Genomic DNA, 21,886 nt, shown 5'->3' with positions numbered 1-21,886 from the left:
GTCCTGCCATGTAGCTAATTCTAGCTGGGAGAAAGATGCAGGCCCATGCCCCCAGGACTTACACCTGCCCCCTTCCCAGATAGGAAGTGCCAATTTCAGGTCTCAAGGGAAAGGCAGAGCTCAGTCCCAAAACTGCTACTACAACACTTTCTGGCAGTGGCAAGCAGGTCTGCCCCTCCTCCATACCATGCTGACTTGAAAGAGGCTTCTGTGGCAGTGGTGAGTAAGGGGAAATAAAGGACCTTGCTGTCAACTGGACAAGTACTAATCAGAAACCAGAAACACCCATTTAAAAGAACAGTCAATGGCAGATGTCATAAGACTTCCTTATCTGTGCTTTCACATGTCACAAATCTCTTCTCTGTGCAAACTGTCCTACCTTTATTTTAGCAAGGAGAAAGCCCCTACTCCCTGCAGCCCTGGAACAGAAGACATGTACAAATTCCTTTGCTTTCATGAAGGGTATAATGGGGCCTGCAAAGACCAGGCCCCCAAAAAAACCATTTCACTAAACTCCGAGCCCTTTTAAACTAAAAACGTCCTTAACAAAGCTCAGCACCAGTGTCATCATTCAAAGATGTGGCCTATGTTGAGTTCCTGAAGTGGTGCTTGCACCTAAGAACAGGCTGTAGAATTGTAGGCTCCCAATGACTATCATCCCTTCTAACACATGGCCTAAATCATTTAGCTGCCCACTGCAGAGTCTTAACAGGGAAGGCAGCTGAGCAAGCAACATTGCCAGCTTAGCTATCTAGCCTCCCCAAAGCAATCCAGCCTGGTACTGGCTACAAAAGGAGCACAGCATCTATCAGCAGTAAAAGCCAAGCTCCGTTTGCATCTGCTCAGGCTTTACCACCTGCAAACCTGAGTGACAGGATGCTAGCTGATAGCTCTGTCTGCTTAAAGAGCAACCCATGAGACAGAGCTAAGTCCAAGGGGGAGGCACTGGGCTGTCTATAGCGTACCTAGGACTGAGAGAGATTCCACTGGCTTTAGGCTGAAAAAAAGCAGCCTTACACATTAGTGGTAGCACTGACCTTTACCATTGCACCTACCCACTCAGCTGCTTGGGGCGGGTATTTGATGCCTTTAATAGTCAAGAACCCCTTAAAGGCACAGGCACTGAGTTTCATACCTTGTAACAGCCCCCTCATTCTATGACACCATGCCTGATGGGTAGTCACTGCTGCCACGACAGGCATTCCTTGATCTGAGTTAGCTTGACTAGACTGGATGTGCTTCCTTAACACTCAGGCATTGCTGGTTCTTGAACACTGAAGGCTGAGGTTTAATGAACAGACTCTCTCCTCCCTATTAAGCCAGGGGTGTCATTTATGGAAAAGTCAAGAGGTAGCTGGAAAGGCCAGTACAGAACTAGGAATTATTGGGTCCACATCAACTCTGTTCTTCCTCAGTACAAGCAGCCTCTCCATCCATCCTGAGAGCAGGAGCCAGAGCGTGTGCGCTTTGTACAAAGGCTGCAATCCCTGCTCTCACCAGCCCAGGTCAGCCTCTGCTAGCTCGCCAGCTCCAGCAACTGGTGCAAGATCCTCTTCTGCCCATAGCGCACTTGCAGGGCTGCTTGTTCCCTGTGGCTCAATTTCCCATAAGCCACTTTGTTATTGAGCAAGTCCTGCTCTGCTTTCAGATCTGAGCTGTAAGACTCCAGCGTCAGCAACGCGCTATCACGGAGAAGCTTCTTCCAGGAGGCTTTGAGTCGGGGTATCGTTTCGTTGGACAAAGTAAAGCTCTCTTCATCCTCTGTGTCTTCTTCCCAGCCCTCATGCTCCTTGAACTCCTGGAACTCCTCGGCAGCCATGCACAGCACCTGCAACCAACCACACCCCCATTCAGGCAGTGACATGGAAAGAAGGGACAGAGTCTAGGGCCCAGTTTTCAGCTACTGAACACTAGTTCAGGGTAGAGAGGTTAAAGGGCAAGTAACTGACTAATCAATAGGGCACCTCCGTCTCTGTAGTGTAGCATCAGCCCTAGGGCTACACTTCAAAGGCAGATGCGCTGGCATGGAGGCTGGGGTCAGCTGAAACTTCATGAGGAGCTGGACACCAGGCTCCCCGTGAGGATTCAAAGCAGGAGCACCACACAGAGCCCAGGGTCAGCAGGGGAGTTCACAGGATGCTGCTGCTTTGAAGTACTCCCTCCTCTCCCCCCTCTTTCTGATAGAGGCAGCACAGGGAGGGTGGGAGCGCCTAGTGGACTAGCCCGTCACATCCTTAGGTTGGGAGGGGAGGGGGGAATCTCCACTAAAGCTAGCAAATCAACCCCTCAGGAGGCCCAGGGAGATGCACCGTAAGTCATTATGCAGGAGGTAGTGAATAACCATCCACCAAATGTCCCAGCTGAGCACATGCTCTTCAGTGCAGGATGTGGGCTTCAGGACTTAGGACAATGACAGTCGTGCAATAAAACTAGGAAAGGCTGCTGGTGAGTTTCTTAAAGCCCCTGCTATTAGTGGCTGAGAGTCTGTTTTCATCTTAAGATTTCCAGCCCTGCTGATTCCAGAGAAGAGATTAAGTTAATCAAATGTACAGTAAAAGCCTCAAGTAGGCAAATAATGCAGCTCTACATTTAAGATTCTGTGGGTCCAATTCCAGGTTTTTCAGCGCTGCTACTGCACAGGGCCTTTCGGCAGGGCATCAGATACTTTGCCAGCTTCATGCCGGCCGTCACAAGCACAGACCACCCACTACCCATAGCCCCTGACTGTTCTCTTAACTTCCTGGGAAGTTTCTTCACCACATTCCAAGTCCCTGCTTCAAAATGGACATTGAAATACAACATGGCCATAACCAGACATCCCCCCTGTGTGTCAGCGCAAGGATTCAAGGCCTCTAGGAAGCACACCAAACTCCTTCCACCCGGAAAGGAGCGCAAACACACTAGACTACAACCTTGGATTCCATCTTCACACTTAGCCTTCCCAGCTCTGAGTAAAGCTGTAATCACGTGAAGGCAAAATTCCTCCGTCCCCTCTAATCCTACAGTAAAAATCCCTCTAACAGGACAACATACAGTATTCACCAACTATCCGAGAGCAGCTCCATGTCCACCATAGGCCATTTGACAAATCAGGTTAGCTCCCCTTTAGGCAGGTTCTACCTGTAACCAATCCCGTATTGAAGGTACAACAGCAGCAGTTGTCTGAGCCTTTGGAGAAGACTCCCACGAGGTAGGATCACAGAATCAAAGAGCTGGAAGAGACCTCACGAGGCATCAAGTCCAGCCCCCTGCTCTAGGCAGGACCAATCCCCACTCAATCAAACCAGCCAGAGCTCTGTCAAGCAGAGACTTAAATCTCTAGGGGTGGAGATTCCAGCACCTCACTGCAGATGTCCCAGTGTTGTCACCTAGCGATGGAATTGCATCCGCCAGAGCACTGCTCACCTTCAACGTCATGGACAGCTCTTCCTCCGTCAACACCTCCTCCCAGCCAATCACAAAAGCGCCTTCTTCCCCCACCATCTCCAGCTGGCAGAGGAACTCCCACTGCTCAGAGACTAGCTGGCGCTCGGCTTCAGTGACAGCGCCTGTTGGAGGACCACCGGGGAGACAAGTCAGCCACACACACTAGACAGGATAGGAGACCATCTAAACACGGGCCAGTAATTCAACAGCCACTAGTGATTCCGTACCGTCGCCTGCACTGCCGGAGAGGCCGGACTGTGCTCAACACTTCGTGGCACTCGCTTAAAACATAGAGGCAAGAAGCACTTGTGAAATTTGTCGCCATGACCTTCCATGAAGATGGCCGGTGGCCAGGCTCAAGGAACCAGCTAAGAACGGCCTGGAAGCAAGGCTGCTGCTCACCTTCCATTCATTTGGGGAGCAAAATTTCCCTCAGATCTCCCTGGAGTAAGGGACTTGATAGAGGTCTATAAAATCATGACTGGTGCGGAAAAGGTGAATAAGGAAAAGTTCTTTACTTATTCCCACAATATAAGAACTAGGGGTCACCAAATGAAATGAATAAGCAACAGTTTTATGAAAGGAGACTCAAGGAGCTTGGCTTGTTTACCTTAACCAAAAGAAGGCTGAGGGGAGATATAATTGCTCTCTTTAAATATATTAGAGGGATAAATGCCAGGGAGGGAGAGGAATTATTTCAGCTCAATACCAATGTGGACACAAGAACAAATGATATAAGCTGGCTAGTAGGAAGTTTAGACTCGAAATTAGGCGAAGGTTTCTAGCCATCAGAGGAGTGAGGTTCTGGAACAACCTTCCAAGGGAAGTAGCGGGGGCAAAAGACCTATTTGGCTTCAAGATTAAGCTAGATGGGTTTGTGAAGGGGATGGTTTGATGAGGTAACATGATCTTGGCAATTAATTGACCTTTCACTTTCAGTGGTAAATAGGCCAATGGTGGGAAGATAGGAGTTGCTATAAAGAACTTTTTTCTGGGTGTCTGGCTGGTGAGTCTTGCCCACATGCTCAGGGTTTAGCTGATCGCCATATTTGGGGTGGGGAAGGAATTTTCCTCCAGGGTAGATTGGCAGAGGCCCTGGAGGTTTTTCGCCTTCCTCTGTAGCATGGGGCACAGATCACAGCTGGAGGATTCTCTGCATCTTGGGGTCTTTGAACCATCATTTCAAGGACTTCAATATCTGAGATATAGGTGAGAGGATTATTCTAGCAGTGGGTGGGTGAGATTCTGTGGCCTGCGTTGTGCAGGGGGTCAGACTAGATGATCAAAATGGTCCCTTCTGACCTTAAAGTCTATGAGTCTTAAAACAAACAAAAGCAAGTTTTTCTTCACTCAGCGCACCTTCAACCTGTGGAACTCCTCGCCAGAGGATGTGGTCAAGGCTAACACTTTAAAGAAGAGCTGAATAGATTCATGGAGGTTAGGACCATCAATGGCTGTTAGCCAGGAAGGGTAGGAATGGGGTCCCTGGCCTCTGTCTGGAAATGGGTGACAGGAGGGATCACATGAGGATTACCTTATTGTGATCCCTCCCTCTGGGGCACCTGGCATTGGCCACTGTGGGCAGACAGGACACTGGGCTGGAGGGACTGTTGGTCTGACCCAGTCTGGCCGTTCTCTGCTGGGAGCACGAAGCCATTTAAAGGGCTGCTGATCCGGCCACAGTCGTGGGGTCTCCCCGTGCTCCAGGCCACTCACCCTGCAGTGCAGCCGTGCGCACCGTCACCATCTGGATGTCGGCAGTGTCGTCCGTGTTGCCAGGATACGGCTCGGCAAAGCCGTACATGTGCATGAGCTGCCAGTTGGCCATCTGGCCGTACGTGTTGAAGATCTCTTGGCCTTTGCGGACGGGCTGCGTGGTGACCATTTTCAGACACTCCTGTAGGCAGAGGGGTGGAACAGGCAGGGAGGTGGGGGCAGCGTCGTGGGACTCGATGGAAGAGGTGGGGGCAGCGTTGTGGGTCTCGTTATGGGGCCAACATGGCTGCATCTCCCTGTCAGGTCTGCAGGGAAGCGGGGCCAGCCCTTATCCCGCCTCTCCCGAGTGGCCAGGACTTGAACCTGCCACCCTGCCCAGCACGCTATCCCCTAGGCCACGCCAAAACCCACCCCACCACCTTAGCTTCAGGCCTTCCCTTATCCCTCCTTCCACCGGGACAGCCTGTGTACTGGCTACCCCTATTGCCTGGCAAAGACAGGAGGGTTTCTCTCTCTCTCTGCTCTAACACCTGGTGCAACAGGCTGAGCCGAGGCAAGTGACACTTGGCCCCTCCGTGCTCCTGGCACAAGAAAGAAGCTTGGTGGCCCACATGACCACAAAGCTCTGTCCCCAGTTGCCCGGGGGGGGGGGGGGGGGGGGGGGAGGGAGTTTGCACAGCTACGGCCTGGCTGCTTCTACCTCAGCCCTCAAAAAGGGCCAATCAAGCCACTGTTGGGTAGGGACAGGAAGCCGTGCCTTCTAGTGCTTGGGCTGGCAGCCTGCCAAGGCCTTGGCATGCCCTCTAGCCAAAAGCCACCTCCCTGCCACCACGGTAACATCTCCCAACGGGGCGGTACCAATCCCTGCCATCAGATTGGCAAAGGCATGCCCTGCGGCCCATGCAGCACCCCACTGCAGTCAGCTGGGCAGATCTGATCACTGCACTGGGGCCCTGGCGCTAACGTAGCCAAGCAAGAGAGACCCGTGACTTCAGCACTGGGTAACGCGGCGAGGGGCTACGGGTCTGGAAGGCAGGACTGCAGACTAGATGTATCAGGCTGTGGACTCTGAGTCCCAGCACTGAGCCAGGGCTGGGCTCCCATCGAAAGGGAGGCCACCGGGCGATCAGGTAGAACCACCTGGTTGAGTGGGGGAAGAGGCGTAACGAGCCATGGCCAATAAGGTCGTGAAAGCGTAACCCTGTAAACGGTTAACGTTCACGGCGACGCAGGCTCCTGGTACATTTTAAGCCAGCTCCCGGGGAGCTGCCGGCTGCCCTCTGCATGTCACCACTGAAATGTTCATCCATCACCCGCCTACTTCCATGTATTGTAACACCCCTAAGGGCCAATGCCAGGGATACGCGCGCTCTGCACCTGCGCGACTCCCGCCTGCTCACCAGGGAATATTCCAGGTTGGCATTGTGATTGGCCACGTGATTCAAAATGTCAGCCATGGGCACCATCATGGGAGGGTTGGGCTCCTTCTCATCCTCGTCCTCCTCATCCAGTGGCTCCTGGAAGCTATTGGGGACGGGAGGTGAGAGCAAGCAGAGTCCCAGCCTTGCCCACGCGGGGCTGGCCGGCTACACTGGAGGGCACAGAGCATGCCCGGGCAGCGGCAGAGCCATCTCCTGCCAGGAGAAGCCTGGTGAGAGACCTGTGTGACACCCCCAGGGGCAGGTTTCAGCCCCTCTGGCCCCAGCCGTCTGCAGTGGCCCTGCCCACCTCACCTGTAGGCCATGACAAAGGCCACCAGCCGCCGGTAGAGCTCCAGCGTGTGCCGCTGGGGGTCGAAGACGTCCAGGTGGGACTCCATGAAGGGCAGGATGATGGAGGTGTACTCCCGCTGGATGCTGGCCAGGTCTTTGTCCACCGCTTCGAGGACGCCAGTGCCTTGGAGGAGCCTCACCCGCTCGGTTTCTGGCCTGCATGGGGGCAGGCAGGGCAGCAGCTGTCCCATTAGCTCCCCACCCCACGCAGGGAGGGAGTGAATTAAGAATCACTCTGGGGCCAAGTCTCTTCCTCCTCTGTGGCCTCCCCACCACTGCCGTCTGCATGGGGCCAGCCCGGGCCCCGCACCAACGACCCTGCCTGGCATGTCGCGGGCGGCCCCGAGCTGCCACCGTATCCCCCGGACCAAGCTATGTCCAGACATGCCTAGCCCCAGGGCGGCTGATCTGGGGAGGGCAGGAGGCACCTAGCCCGGAAGAGAACCAAGGCCAGACCAGCGCTGTATCCCCAAGCTCACCCCGACTCCCGGGGGACAAGGACGGAGTCCCGGCTGCTTGCGCGGGGAGGAACCCTACCAGAACATGGGGTGGTCCATGCTGCTGAAGTCAGGCCAGAGCGCAAAGTAGGGGCGCCACTGGGAGTCGCTGGCCGTGTATTCGTGCAGCAAAGCCAGGAGGAGCGGCACCCAGCCAGACTGGCTCTCCAGAGATGCTTCGTCTAGGGAGCCAAACACGCAGGGGTGAGGCGAGAGGAACACGCTGGGCGCCCGGGGCCTGTTACTCCTGCAGCGGGGGGCCAGAGCCCTGGGCTTTTGAGAGCCCAAGTCCCAGCAGTCCCCGGCTCCCTGGCAGATGGGGGAGTTGAAGGAGGGATTCAGACTAGCCACTCTGGTTCCCCCAGGCTGCCTGGCGCAGACGAGAGCCCGGTGACCACTAAGTCCCCATCGCTGCTCCCGAAATCCTCCGACTCCCATGCAAGAATCCCCGGCCCACCCACAACCGGCACGGCCATGGCTTTGCTTTCGCTGCCTCAGCTGAAACAACGGGGCTAACGTGGCGACAGAGCAGCTGAGGCCCCCGGAGAAATCGGGACAATCAAAAAGTAACCAGCTTAGCAACACTCCCAGCTCTCAAGAACTTGGTTCCACCCATCTCGGCGAGGTGGCTGCCAATCGAAGCCGCCCAGCGGGCTCAGCGCTCTGCCGCGGGCCCGGCTCCCGTACCTGTCTCCAGGAGGGACCGAATGGAGGTGGTGTGCTGGGACAGGAGCGCAGCTCTGGGAACGCTGAAGAGGACCTCTCCGATTTGCAGGTCCTCGCCGGCCAACAGGCCGTAGTCTGACACCGTGCCCTCTCTGCTCACGTAGACCTGTGGGCGAGGCGCCGAGAGGACCCCCGTGAGAACCTGCTGCAGGACGGGCGGTGGGGAAGGGCGTGCGAGGGAAACGAAGCCGAGAGGTCAGGAGAATAAATCTAAGCGGCATCTGTGGAAGCCCAGGCGCCTAATCGTGTCCCTGCCTTGGCCCAGGGATTTCCCGCCGGTGTGAAGAGCCGGTTGGGGTGGTTTTTTTTTAAACAAACCAATAGCCAACCGCTGGCTGCCCCCTTGGGAAGTGACTGGAAATCACCACTCAGCCTCGCTGCTTCCTGGCTGGCCATCCCAACCCCTCCCCCCTCATCCCTGCAAGTCCTGGGATCACCTTGCCCCTGGAAAGCCGGTTCTTGGCCTATCAGCCCAATAGGCTGCAGATACTGCGCCAGGCATCTGGGTAAGGACCCGACCCCCATCATCTCAATTCTCCTACCTTCGGGCTGAGCTCCAGCCCAACCTTCTTACACCACGCCAGGAAGCCGGAAACGCCGTCCTCAGCGGGGCTGCCCCCTGTGACCACCTGTTGGGACAAGGACGGATCAACCACTCGATCGCCTGGCAGAGGAGGGCGGGACCCCAAGAGTCCTCGCCTGGGCATGTTAGACCCAATTGACACAGCGGAAGCACTAGGGAGCAGTGGACGCAACAGGCCAGACATTAGGAGGCCTGGGTACTGTTTCCAGCAAAGCCAGGATCAGGCAAATCATTTCACTGCCTGGTGCCTCAGTTTCTCTGTCTCAGGGTGATCCAGCTGCTCACCCAGCTCTGTAAACAGCTCTGAAATCTATGGACAGCGTGTTATTAGCCATCCCTCTAGCTGCAGTGGGATACCCTTGTTTCCTTCACTTCCTGCTGGGCGCTTCTACACCCCAGTAGTTGTTTTCTGGCTGTATTCCTACAGGGGCAAAAGTGCTGTGGGATGAAAGGCAATATGTACATATGCAAGATCAGCAGCAGCAGACAGGCTGGTCGTGGTTCTCTCTCCCACCATCGGCCCTTCCTGCAGCGAAGGAAGAGGAGAAGGACAGGAACCTCTTTGCTGTGACCAGATGTGAACCGGAAGGGAAAAGATCTCGGACACATTTAAAATGGGTTTAGTCACTTCCTGGGGTAGGGCTTCTGCTGCACTGCACATGCGCAGGCAGAAGACGAGTTGTTATTGCTCTTAGATTCAACAAGATTAAAGGTCTAGAGAACAGGAGCTAGGAGGGAAGGCTGAAAGAATTGGGTTTGTTTAGTTTGGAAAAGAGAAGACTGAGAGGGGACATGAGAGCAGTTTTCAGGTATCTAAAAGGGTGTCATAAGGAGGAGGGAGAGAACTTGTTCATCTTGGCCTCTGAGGATAGGACAAGAAGCACCGGGCTTAAACTGCAGCAAGAGAGGTTTAGGTTGGACATTAGGAAAAAGTTCCTGCCTGTCAGGGTGGTCAAACACTGGAATAAATTGCCCAGGGAGGTTGTGGAATCCCCATCTCTGGAGATATTTAATTGCAGGTTAGATAAATGTCTATCAAGAATGGTCTAGACAGTATTTGGTCCTGCCGCTTCTCCCTTATCCACAAGACTCGTTATCCTAACAAAGAAAGCTATCAGATTGGTGTGACATGATTTGTTCTTTACAAATCCATGCTGGCTGTTCCCTATCACCTTGCCACCTTCCAAGCGTTTACAGATGATTTCCTTAATTACTTGCTCCATTATCTGCCCTGGCACAGAAGTTAAACTAACTGGTCTGCAGTTTCCTGGGTTGTTCTTATTCCCCTTTTTATAGATGGGCACTAGATTTGCCCTTTTCCAGTCTTCTGGAATCTCTCCTGTCTCCCATGATTTTCCAAAGATGATAGCTAGCGGCTCAGATACCTCCTCTAACAGCTCCTTGAGTATTCCAGGATGCATTTCATCAGGACCTGGTGACTTGCAGACATCTAACTTTTCTAGGTGATTTTTAACTTGTTCCTTTTTATTTTATCTTCTAAACCTACCCCCCTTCTCACTATGCCAGGCATTCCTTCAGACTTCTCGGTGAAGACCAAAACAAAGAAGTCATTAAGCATCTCTGCCATTTCCAAGTTTCCTGTTACTGCTTCTCCCTCCTCACTGACCAGTGGGCCTACCCTGTCCTTGGTCTTCCTCTTGCTTCTAATGTATTTATAAAAAGTCTTCTTGTTTCCCTTTATTCCCGTAGCTAGCTTGAGCTCATTTTGTGCCTTTGCCTTTCTAATCTTGCCCTGCATTCCTGTCTTGTTTGCCTCTATTCATTCTTTGTAATTTGTCCTACTTTCCATTTTTTATAGGACTCCTTTTTTATTTTTAGATCATGCAAGATCTCCTGGTTAAGCCAAGCTGGTCTTTTGCCATATTTTTTATCTTTCCGTCGCAGCGGAATAGCTTGCTTTTGGGCCCTTAACAATGTCCCTTTGAAAAACTGCCAACTCTCCTCAGTTGGTTTTCCTCTGTCTTACCAAAATCCACCTTCCTGAAATCCATTGTCTCTATTTTGCTGTTCTCCCTTCTACCCTTCCTTAGAATTGTGAACTCTAGGATTTCATGATCACTTTCACCCAAGCTGCCTTCCACTTTCAAATTCTCAACCAGTTCCTCCCTATTTGTTAGGATCAAATCTAGAACAGCTTCCCTCCTGATAGCTTTTTCATCCTTCTGAAATACAAAGTTGTCTCCAATGCAGTCCAAGAACTTATTGGATACTCTGTGCCTCACTGTGTTATTTTCCCAGCATATATCTGGATAGTTGAAGTCCCCCATCACCACCAAATCTTGGGCTTTGGATGATTTTGTTAGTTGTTTAAAAAAAGCCTCATCCACTTCTTCCACCTGGGTAGGTGGCCTGTAGTAGACTCCTAGCATGACATCACCCTTGTTTTTAACCCCTTTTAGCCTAACCCAGAGACTCTCAACACTTCCGTCTCCTATGTCCATCTCTACCTCACACCAAGTGTGTTCATTTTTAATATACAAGGCAACATCTCCTCCCTTTTTTCCCTGTCTGTCCTTCCTGAGCAAGCTGTACCCTTCCATATAAACATTCCAAACATTTTGTGCAAAAAGAAACAGCAGAAAATATTCTAATGAGATTGTGACTCATGCAAATTTGTTAGCATATTTTTTTCCAGAAGATCTTGCAGTGCAGACATAGCCTAACAGACTAACTCAGCTACCCCCCTGAAACTATTCAACCTAAATTCAGTAATCGCTCCCTCCAGTGGGAAGTTGCTTTGTTCATGTGTTTTTCTCACTCATTCATTCTACAGCATTGTTACTATTGTAGCAAGGTGCGGCTGGTCTTGCATTTTAATCTTCCATAGAGCTGCCAGGCCAGGTCAGACCACGGGGCCCATCTAGCCAGGGTCCTGTCTGTTGACCGTGGCCAATGCCGGGTGCCCCAAAGGGAGTGAATACAACAGGGCAACTATTAAGCAATCCATCCCCTCTCAGCCAGTCCCAGCTTCTGTCAGTCAGGGGCTTTGGGCCACCAGAGCATGGGGTCCCATTCCTGACCATCTTGGCTAACATCCACCAGGAACTTACCTAATGCTTTTTTGAACTGTTATACTTTTGGCCTCCACAGCACCACGTTCAAGGCTCATAGACTCATAGACTTTAAGGTCAGAAGGGACCATTATGATCATCTAGTCTGACCCCCTGCACAGTGCCGGCCACAGAATCTCACACGCCCCTCTTAGAATAATCCTCTCACCTATATCAAAGATATTGAAGCATTCAAATACTTTGAAGGACCCAACATGCAGAGAGTCCTTCAGCTGTAATCTGTGCCCAATGCTACAGAGGAAGGCGAAAAACCTCCAGGGCCTCTGCCAATCTACCCTGGAGGAAAATTCCTTCCCGACCCCAAATATGGCGATCAGCTAAACCCTGAGCATGTGGGCGAGACTCACCAGCCAGACACCCAGAAAGTTCTCTATAGTAACTCCTATCATCCCTCCATTGACCTATTTCCAACTGATAATGAATGGTCAATTAGTTACCAAGATCATGTTACCATCCAACCATCCCCTTATAGAATCATAGAACTGGAAGAGACCCCAGAAGGTCGTCAAGTCCAGCCCCCCGCTCTAGGCAGGACCAATCCCATCTAAATCAACCCGGCCAGGGCTTTGTCAAGCCGAGACTTAAATACCTCTAGGGATGGAGACTCCACTACTTCCCTAGGTAATCCATTCCAATGCTTCACTACCCTTCTAGTAAAATAGTTTTTCCTAATATCCAATCTGGACCTCTCCCACCACAACTTGAGACCATTGCTCCTTGTTCTGCCATCTGTCACTACTGAGAACAGCCTCTCTCCATCCTCTTTGGAACCTCCCTTCAGAAAGTTGAAGGCTGCTATCAAATCCCCCCTCACTCTTCGCTTCTGCAAACTAAACAGACCCAAGTCCCTCAGCCTCTCCTCGTAGGTCATATGCTCCAGCCCCCTAATCATTTTGGTTGCCCTCCGCTGGACCCTCAAAGGCATACTTCTCTTCCTTTGTTTTCAACCCACTGCCTGTTTGTGTCAGCAGGGGCGTGTCTACACTGCTCCCTTAGCTCGAAATACGCTGCTCAAGTTGTGCAGCGTATTTTGAGTTAATTTTGAAATTACGCAGCACCAAATTTTGAAACAAAGCGCTATTCCAAAACATCCTTTATCCTTGTGGAACGAGGGCGACAGGGACATCAGAATAGCGAACCTGTTATGTTTCAAAATAACGGGCACGTTTCAAAGATGCGGAATGGCTATTTTGGGATACCGGAAGTATCCTGAAATAGCGCTGCAGTGTAGATGTGATCTCCGTAGCTATCCTTTCGCCCCTTCTCCCCTCCAGTTCTACCCCTTTTCTGAGCTGGGGTGACCAGATCTGCACACACCGTTCAAGGTGTGGTCAGACCACGGATTTCTATAATGACATATTTTCGGTGGATATTTTCAGAGATCTATCCACACTGATGGCAACATTTCTCTCTGTGTTGGTAGCAGTTAATTCAGCCCCCATCTTTGTAAGTATAGTGGGGATTATGTGAGGAAAAACTATTTCCCTAGGAGGGTGGTGAAACACGGGAATGGGATCTCCAGGAAGGTATTTTTAAGTCCGGGCTGGACAAAGCCCTGGCTGGGACGATTGAGTTGGGGTTGATCCTGCTTTGGGCAGGAGTCAGTGATCTCTTCCAGCCCCGCTCAGGCTTCTCTGAGAGTCCTTTGTAACTCTTCATTGTTTGCCTTGCACTTAAGGATCCTGAGTCACTGAATAGCAACTGCAAACTTGGCCCCCTCACCGCTTCCCCCTTTGCCCTAAGATCTTGCATTCAGGCTTTAAGAAATTCTTAAATGCATTTTAAGTCAAGAAGCGGAGGGAGGGGCTGCCTGGTGCTCCCAGCTTGGATATAAAGATTTCAGGGAGGCGGCCGCCGGCCCGAGGTCTCGCACGTTTCTGAGGGAGATGCATTCAGCTCGGGGGGGGGGACCTGATGGGATTTTCTCTCGATCACACGAAAACACGCCCCGCCCCACAGGCCCCCTCAAACTGGCTGCAGCGGAGTCCGCTCCAGGCCCGCACGCAGGAATTTCTGGGGGGGGGGGGTGTAAACGCGGACCCCAGGGCTGTGAATGTCCCCCCCAGTGGGCGGGGCAATGAGCCCCCGCCTCCCCCCTCGGGCAGCGCGCTGCTCCTGCCTCCCCCCGGCCGGGCTGCAGCGGGTTTACGGGGGGCCATGGGGGGGGGGGGAAATGGCTTTTGCACCCCCCCCCCGCGTACGGGGCCTGTTGCTCCCGTCTCGCCCCCTCCCCCCAGCCCCGGACATCGCGGTTCTTCCTCAGGGGGGGGACACGCGCCTTTGGCCCGGCCCGAGTGGAGCCCGGTTCGGGGGGGGCGGGGCTGGACCCTGGGCCCCCCCGGGGCTTTTCCTGTAGCCGGAGCCCGCGGCCGCTACCTTGGGCCTCTTCGCCGCACTCGCCATGACCGGCCTCGGGGGCGGGGCGGAGCCGCTTTCCACGTGGTTCCCCAGCACCCGGGCCCGTCTTCCGGGGTGGGGCAGGCCACGCCCCTTCAGGCGTACGGCGGCCGAGATGGGCCAAACTCGTCCAGCTGCTCCCCCCGCCCGGGCCGGCCAGGGCGCTGGCAAAGTCCGGAGGCGGGACCAGCAGGATGGGGGAGGGGCTGGCCCCAGTGACGTGCAGCCCCCTGGGCAGGGGCAGCCCCAGGCCCTTGCAGGGCAACCCCCCCCCCCCCGGCTGGGCGGGGTCCAGAGGCAGCCCCCAGGGCTCTGTGCAAGGGGGCGCCCAGCAAGGGGCCCAAGCGATGCCCGGGGAGCCCGGCTCTGCAGCGGGCTCGGGGCGGCCCGGGGAGCCCGGCTCTGCAGCGGGCTCGGGGCGGCCCGGGGAGCCCGGCTCTGCAGCGGGCTCGGGGCGGCCCGGGGAGCCCGGCTCTGCGGCGAGCTCGGGGCGGCCCGGGGAGCCCGGCTCTGCGGCGAGCTCGGGGCGGCCCGGGGAGCCCGGCTCTGCAGCGGGCTCGGGGCGGCCCGGGGAGCCCGGCTCTGCAGCGGGCTCGGGGCGGCCCGGGGAGCCCGGCTCTGCAGCGGGCTCGGGGCGGGCCGGGGAGCCCGGCTCTGCGGCGGGCTCGGGGCGGGCCGGGGAGCCCGGCTCTGCAGCGGGCTCGGGGCGGCCCGGGGAGCCCGGCTCTGCAGCGAGCTCGGGGCGGCCCGGGGAGCCCGGCTCTGCAGCGGGCTCGGGGCGGGCCGGGGAGCCCGGCTCTGCAGCGGGCTCGGGGCGGCCCGGGGAGCCCGGCTCTGCAGCGAGCTCGGGGCGGGCCGGGGAGCCCGGCTCTGCAGCGGGCTCGGGGCGGCCCGGGGAGCCCGGCTCTGCAGCGGGCTCGGGGCGGCCCGGGGAGCCCGGCTCTGCAGCGAGCTCGGGGCGGGCCGGGGAGCCCGGCTCTGCAGCGAGCTCGGGGCGGGCCGGGGAGCCCGGCTCTGCAGCGAGCTCGGGGCGGGCCGGGGAGCCCGGCTCTGCGGCGGGCTCGGGGCGGCCCGGGGAGCCCGGCTCTGCAGCGAGCTCGGGGCGGGCCGGGGAGCCCGGCTCTGCGGCGGGCTCGGGGCGGCCCGGGGAGCCCGGCTCTGCAGCGAGCTCGGGGCGGGCCGGGGAGCCCGGCTCTGCGGCGGGCTCGGGGCGGCCCGGGGAGCCCGGCTTTGCAGCGGGCTCGGGGCGGGCCGGAACAGAAGGCGTCACCCCCCTCCCGGGCAGCGTGCGACTCGTTCAGTGCTGCCTTCGCCAGGCCACACAAAACCAAACGCGAACCCCAGACCGAAGGGCAGCCGGGCAGGCAGCCGCAGGGCTGGACAGTAACTGACCAGGGGTTCCGAGGAGCTAAATGTTGGATTTAGCCCCCTGGATCCGGGGGAGCCCCCCTCGCCCCCCAGTTACGGAGGAAGCCGGGAGAGAGGCACCCTAGTGTGACCCCCCGGCCCCACCATCCCACGTTCCTTTGGAGGGGTCAGCAGGAACCAGGGCCTGCGCAGGGCCTGACATTTGGCCTCGGTGGGTCTGGTTACTCCTGTGCGAACGCGGAGATGGGCCTTGCCTAGGCAGGCCCCGAGTTTCCTGTTCTCTGCAGCAGCTTTTCATAGGGAGCGACCATTCGAAGGCTCCCTGGGCCGGAGCCGACCGCCAGTGCGCTCCGTCCCCACTCCCGGGGAGCCCGTTGCCACCCTGCGTGGCTGCCTCTGTCACAGCGCAGGGTGCCAGGCGGGAGCCGGCCTGCCGGGCAGCCAGCAGTGCAGGATGGCAGCAGCCCCTGTCCGGTGCCTCCCCCACCGCCTGATAGAGGCGATGCTGGGGGGGAACTGGCTTCTGCTGTCTCTGCCCCCCCGCTGCTTAAAAGCTGGCTCCCCACACGTATTGACTCCAGCCTATCCCCCTCACCCTCCATGCCGCTGCCTCTCCCTCAGAGGCAGCAGCACCTGGGGTGGGGGCAGGCAGATCTTGTGATCGAGGGAGACGGCTTTTAAGCCAGCTCCTCATGGGCACTGGCTCCCGCTTTCTCCCCTTGATGCCTCTGTATCAGAGGCAGTGGAGGGGGGCTGTGTGTAGTCAACAAGATTAACCGATAAATTGTCCCACATCCCTAATTTGACTGAAGCGTGGGCTCGGGGGTGGGGCTAGGGAAGAGAGCTTTGGGGGGGGAGGTTAGGGCCAGGGCAGGAGGCTTTTACCTCCAGCAGATCCTGGTCAGCAATGCCATGGGGATGCTCCTGGCACCGCAGACCATGTTGCCAGCAGCAAGTTCCCAGCCAATGGGAGTGCTTAGGGCAGGAGCAGTGTGCGGTCCCGTCACCGTCCCCCCGCAAAGGAGCTGGGCCTGCTGGAGAGCAAGGTTCCCAAGCCCCCTCAAATCCCTGACAAGCCTCCCTGCCCTAAACCAGTTGCTAAAATACGTCCCACTCCGCATCCTTACTAAGAACATGAGAACGGCCAAGACTGGATCAGACCAACAGCCCATCCGGCCCCGTGTCCTGGCTGCCGACAGTGGCCAACACCAGGTGCCCCAGAGGGAGGGAACACAACAAGTAATTCTCACACGATCCCTCCCTTGTCCCACCTCCAGAGAAACAGAGACACCATCCCTACCCATCCTGGCTAAGAGCCATTGGACCAAACCTCCACGAATCTATCTAACCTCTTTTTTGAGCCCTGTTAAAGTCCTAGAATTTACCACATCCTCTGGCAAGGAGTTCCACAGGTTGACTGTGCGCTGATCAGTATTCTGATCAGTCCTTTGGAGGGAGATCAATGAAAAGCCCTGCCACCCTGCTCCCTGCCCAGGAAACGCCAGGGCGGAGGGGTCAGATGGAAGAGAACGGAGTTTGCTGTTTGCTCTGAAAGGCTGCCAGCCAAACCCGTTGCCAGCATGGTCTGGTGCAGCTACATGGTGCATTTTTCCCTTTCGCTTCCCAACCCCAAGGCAGAGCACATGTCTGCCAAGGGCCAGAGTCTGCCCCTGGGGATTCAGTGGCGTCGATTTCAGAGGAACCAATTCTGGAGAAGTCCCACAAGCTCTGTCTCTTGTGCCTCTTAAATCCAGTCTGAACCAGTCCAGGCACTGCTCTGGAGGGGGCTGCCCCCCCCAAGACGCACATAACACAGATCGCTACAAAAGCAGGAGACTCTGCTAGCTTCTTCATAAGGTCTTTATTAGTTTTCAGCACAGTAATCCTCTCTACATCAACCACTGCTCCCTTTTGCATGTGTAGCCATCTATACATACGATGGCATCCATGCAGCTTTAGGAGCATCAACCGCTTTAATGCACAAAAATATAAGGGGTCACCTCGTACAGAGAAGTTTGAAAGTCATTAAAATTCCACCTTAAGCAGGAAACAACTGAAAAAACTCAAAAACAAATCCCAACCAAAATTACAGGCAGAACATCTTTAAATGTTAAAACCACACATCAGTTACCAGTTACTACAAGAACAAAAGAGGGGGGGGGGGGGAAATCCAATATATATATATTATATATAGGTATTTATATATATATTATCTGAAAGGACACACTAAAAAAAAAAAAAACCAAGATAAATTGCAGCAGAATCTACAGTAAAAAGAATTCCTACGAGCTTTCAAACATTCACATTTAATGTTCCAAAGGAAGCACACGGAAAAACAGTGTCTGGGACAAAACTAATACACCACAGAGAGTTTCTAGAATGGTTGTGGCACCGTTGAACCATCGAAATGCAGTATGCGTGTGTGTGTGTGTGTGTGCGTGTGTGGCACGTGTGTTCTGGATTTCTCCATACGGGAAGCGGAGGGCAGACACACTCTCCTGGATAAGATGTGTGAGAGAGACCCAGTCTCTGGAACGCCCCGGGGTACTTCACACGGTCTCTCTCTGTGTCTCTAACAACATTGCTTCTGGCTGCTAGGATGATGAAGTTTGGGGCTATTCCCTCCAGCTCTTAGTGCGGCAAGCCAGTCCTGTGTGGTCATAAAGGACCCGAATGGAAGTTGGGGGTGGGGAATGAAGGAAATTGGAGACCCAGCCTCGGGGATGGTGAATGCTCAATACCTTATGAACTGGCTCTGCAGCCTCCCAGTGCCTCAGCTGAAATGGCCCCGAATGCCAGGGACCTCAGTGTCCCTTTGACGTCCTCTGATGACCCAGAGGAGAAACAACAGGAAGGGGAGCGATTTCCTCCTGACACAGACAATACGGCACCCCCGTGCGGGCACGGCTCATGGGTTTGCGGCCTCCCTCGGCCGCTCACTGGCATGTGAAGAAAGCAGCCCGGGGCTAATCCCAGCAACATGTGAGGACGGGTCCTGTCTCTTCCTGCCCTCCAGGAAGGGTGACAAAAAGTGGCGACAGCCAGGGGCATCCTAGGAGGATGTCCACTCCCTGCACACCAAGTAGCGAACACTGGAACAAACTGGCTCACTAGCCATTTACTGGATGGACCGAGAAATGCTCAGCTGTGTGTCCTGGGCCCCGTACTGCTAACAGCTCACGAAGATTCTCCTTTAGCTAGAGGGTGTGGTGCTGGCCTTCAGGACCAAGAGGCTCTTTGTTCTGTTCCCTGCTGTCACCGGGCCAAGGGTGTGTTACGCTACAATCAGCCTTCACCTCCTCTGCACAAGACCCCAGACCCCTGCCAAGCCAGGCCCCTGATCCTCAGGACAGGTGGCAGATCTCATCCGTGCAGAATGGAGCGAGCCACAATGAGAATGGGGCGTGGGGGGAATTGCTGGCTGGGGATTTGCAATGGGATTCCCACCGGAATCTGGGGGGCAAAATACGGAAACCAAGATCCCCACGCAGGCTGGTGCAAAAAGATACTTTTATCTGGCGCTTAATTTGCCTGGCACTGACGAAGTCCTGCCTCGGTCCCTAGCGCGCAGCCAGCGAATACGACAGTCCCCCACACACAACGGCTGCCCCTTTGGACTCTTCCTGGAGCGTCTGCGTGTCGGGAGCAGAATCAGACCTCGCAGCAAGGGAGGGAGGAAAACCCCTGCAGAGCCCACCTGCCCCAGCATCAGCGTGCTTCCCTCCTCGGCCCTACGAGCCGGGAAGAGGCTTCCCTGGTGGATCTCGGATCACACGGGGCAGGGGGAGTCTCCTCTGGTTTTGGTTATTGTTGATTGTCCTTCTTGCACGTAAGAACTGCAACGGGGGCGTGTGCATGCGGGTCAAACACACGCACCAGAAGCCCCCGGCTCAGTATAGCGACCCTGGGAGCTCGCTGTCCTAAGGGTGCCCAGGGGCATGTACGCGCTTGCGACGGGCGCGCTTGATTGCGACCAGGATCTCTGGCGCTCACAGCCTGCAGGTGTCGCTGGCAGGTGGGTTTTGGGGTGTCTCGGCCCTGCTGCATTTGGGGAACGGGGTCTCGGAGAGGAGGGGCGAGCGCCCAGCCGTGCCGTTTCACTTCCTGCTCTACAACAATTCTACTTCTTGTTTCAGATGGAGAGGCCAGAGGGGGCGGGAGGAAGGTCCCAGGGAGCCACCCCCCCCTGGGTCCCAGTGCTCAGTGACACTCAATACCATGGAGTGTTGACCCACGGAAAGGCCGCAGGGGACTGCCCTCTCTAGCCATTGGTTAGAGCATGGCCGGGGGGGGGGGCACGGACCCACAGGAACATCAGTCGGGGGCCGCCCACGAGTGAAATGCAAAAATCCCACAAACCCCTCACTGACATGGCCCCCACGTGGGAAGCAAAAAGACCCTCCCCACACCCCTCATGCGCACCAGAGCCTGGGGGGGCAGCGCCAGTGTGGGCTCCCCAATGCTGGGGGGGGTCTAAGCCTTGGGGGTTGGATCCAGACAAGCCGGGGGCTGCATTCGGCCCCGGGCGTGAGGTTCCCCACAGGGGTTAGAGCCACTGAGGAGACCACAAGCTGGCTGAGGGAGGCTTTTTCGCTCCCGTGGCAGGGAGGGGCTCGTGTTTAAGCTCTCGGGGTTCCAGGTTCAGTTTTCCCAGGGGTGGGTCAAATGGAGAAGAGAGACAGTGGAGGGGGGCGCTGGAAGGGGGGGCCGTGAAGTAGCCTGGGGCCACCCAGCTACGTCAGTGCCTGGACAGAGCCCACAAGCCAGGGCCCGTCGCAGGCGATTCCTCGTCCTGCCTTAGCCGGGCGCAAAGCGGGGGAATCCCACCACGGCCGGCGGAGAGACGGCTCGCTGCCCGACAGCCGGGGAGAGCGACCCCACTGCACCGAGGCGGATCCAGCCCCACCCCTTGGAGGCAAGAGTAAAAGAAAAGACGCCCTGGCCACAGAGGAAGCGGGGAGCCGGGCGGGGGCGGGGCGGGGGTGACGATGCAGGACGATGCGAAATGGCTCCAGCGGCGGAAGAGGAGACGGCGGAGGGACCCGAAACCTCAGCACGAGACCTCCATGGTGTGGTTGATCTGCCCCATGGCCTCGCTGCTCTCCGAGTGGGTGCAGGCCCGCGGGCGGCTGCCGTCCACCGAGCTGGCGCTGGTGAGGGAGGCGGTGCGGGAGCGGGCCAGGCGCGTCATGCCGGCCGAGGGCACTGGGGGGAGAGCAGGACGGGGACAGAGGGAGAACAAGGCGGTCAGGGTGCGCTCCCGGCCCGGGAGGGCTCGGGCAGGCACGACACACAAGCAAAGCCGGCACTGGGGAAGCCGTAGGCTCTCCGGCCCGCCCAGCGAGGCGCCTTCCCCTGGCCGGGGGGCGGCGCCGGAGGCCAGCGTCCAGCGGCTTAAGCTTGCAGCATGCGGTGTAACGGAGATGGCCTATGGGGGCAGAGGGGGGCTCTGTTAATCCCTTGGGGAGGAGACGCCTGCCCCTTAGCCTGCGGAGCCGAGCATTGCAGGCAGGGGGCTGCCCCCACCTCCACCAATCCCCCCTAGGAGTTTGCCCGCTGGGGTTATACCTCACGATCCCCTGCCCCTTTGGGATGTGCAGGCAGAGGATCGGGTCTTTCCCAGCTGGCCGGGACGCTCGCCGGCCTGTGCGCACGCTGCCCTGTGCACACTTAAGTGGCCGTGAAAATCCCCTCGCACGAGGATGCTGACGTGCAAGCGAGCGCCCATGAGAATCGGGGCTTCTGTGAAAGGTTCCCCGGAGCGTGCAACGCACAAGGGCGTGTGGCTCGGGCCGGAAGCGCATGGGCCTGAGGGGCAGAGAGGAGGCGGCTTCCTCCTCCGCTCCACCCAGCTCGTCAGTCCCGTGCGCTGGGAGCGTGCACCATGGGGCCCATGGGCTCTGCCTGGCACTGGCGGCGGGCGGGGGGAGCCGCAATAGCCCAGCCATGCGGTCTGGCTGCAGCCGGGGGCCGTGGCCGCGGCTGGTCTCTGGCTCGTGAGCACTCGCCCACTAGCTGGATTCCAGAGGCAGGTCGGAGCCCACCGGACGGACCCGCCGATGCCGCGGTTCTGGGATTCCCGTCTGCCCCGGGCTTGGCGAGACCCCGCCTGGGGCCTGAGCAAAGCAGCTCGGGGGGAGGAGTGTCTGCCTGCCCCCCGCAGCGCCAGAATGGCCCCGGCCCCGTCAGGTCCCGAGCCGGGGAGCCAAGCGCCGACTCCCGCAGCAGAGCCGGGGCGGAGACCAGGGGGACCGGGGAAGGTTCGGAGACGGGCTGCTCCGGCCCGGCCAGGGCTCTGCTCCCGCGTTT

At 56.8% G+C, this 21,886-nt stretch overlaps 2 protein-coding genes across 7 annotated transcripts in view; both read right to left on the bottom strand.

The window, feature by feature from the left end:
- Window positions 1-1,314: 1,314 nt before the first annotated feature.
- On the bottom strand, window positions 1,315-14,320 carry SETD6 (SET domain containing 6, protein lysine methyltransferase). 2 transcript variants are annotated; one of them, XM_075940512.1, is made up of 9 exons: window positions 14,189-14,320; window positions 8,680-8,766; window positions 8,099-8,243; window positions 7,452-7,593; window positions 6,876-7,070; window positions 6,543-6,666; window positions 5,143-5,323; window positions 3,406-3,548; window positions 1,315-1,828 (listed from the first exon to the last, which is right to left on the bottom strand). In XM_075940512.1, exons 1-9 carry the CDS (start codon window positions 14,213-14,215, stop codon window positions 1,517-1,519), a joined length of 1,356 nt encoding a protein of 451 aa, XP_075796627.1. In that variant the 5' UTR covers window positions 14,216-14,320; the 3' UTR covers window positions 1,315-1,516. The 2 variants fall into 2 exon arrangements, with proteins under 2 accessions (XP_075796627.1, XP_075796625.1); XM_075940510.1 differs by lacking the exon at window positions 14,189-14,320 and adding an exon at window positions 9,184-11,761.
- A 6,166-nt stretch (window positions 14,321-20,486) lies between these two features.
- Window positions 20,487-21,886, bottom strand: part of NDRG4 (NDRG family member 4) — an 83,436-nt gene continuing 82,036 nt past the window's right edge. For all 5 annotated transcript variants that reach the window (XM_075940481.1, XM_075940480.1, XM_075940478.1 and 2 more), the window contains one exon: window positions 20,487-20,782. In XM_075940481.1, the coding sequence (XP_075796596.1) occupies window positions 20,628-20,782 (155 nt within the window). In that variant the 3' untranslated portion in view covers window positions 20,487-20,627. The remainder of the gene's footprint in view (window positions 20,783-21,886) is intronic.

Source organism: Pelodiscus sinensis, chromosome 12, assembly GCF_049634645.1.
Source record: "Pelodiscus sinensis isolate JC-2024 chromosome 12, ASM4963464v1, whole genome shotgun sequence".
Classification (NCBI taxonomy): Eukaryota; Metazoa; Chordata; order Testudines; family Trionychidae; genus Pelodiscus; species Pelodiscus sinensis.
This window is presented reverse-complemented; position numbering and strand designations above follow the sequence as displayed.

Coding starts and splice junctions, on each gene's coding strand:
- SETD6 (XM_075940510.1), bottom strand. CDS start 9,381: ATGTGCAGTGCAGCAGAAGCCCTACCCCAGGAAGTGACTAAACCCATT. Junction 8,767..9,183: donor CTGCTGCTGATCTTGCATAT/GTACATATTGCC, acceptor TTGTCCCAACAG/GTGGTCACAGGGGGCAGCCC. Junction 7,071..7,451: donor ATGGACCACCCCATGTTCTG/GTAGGGTTCCTC, acceptor GCCCCCATGCAG/GCCAGAAACCGAGCGGGTGA.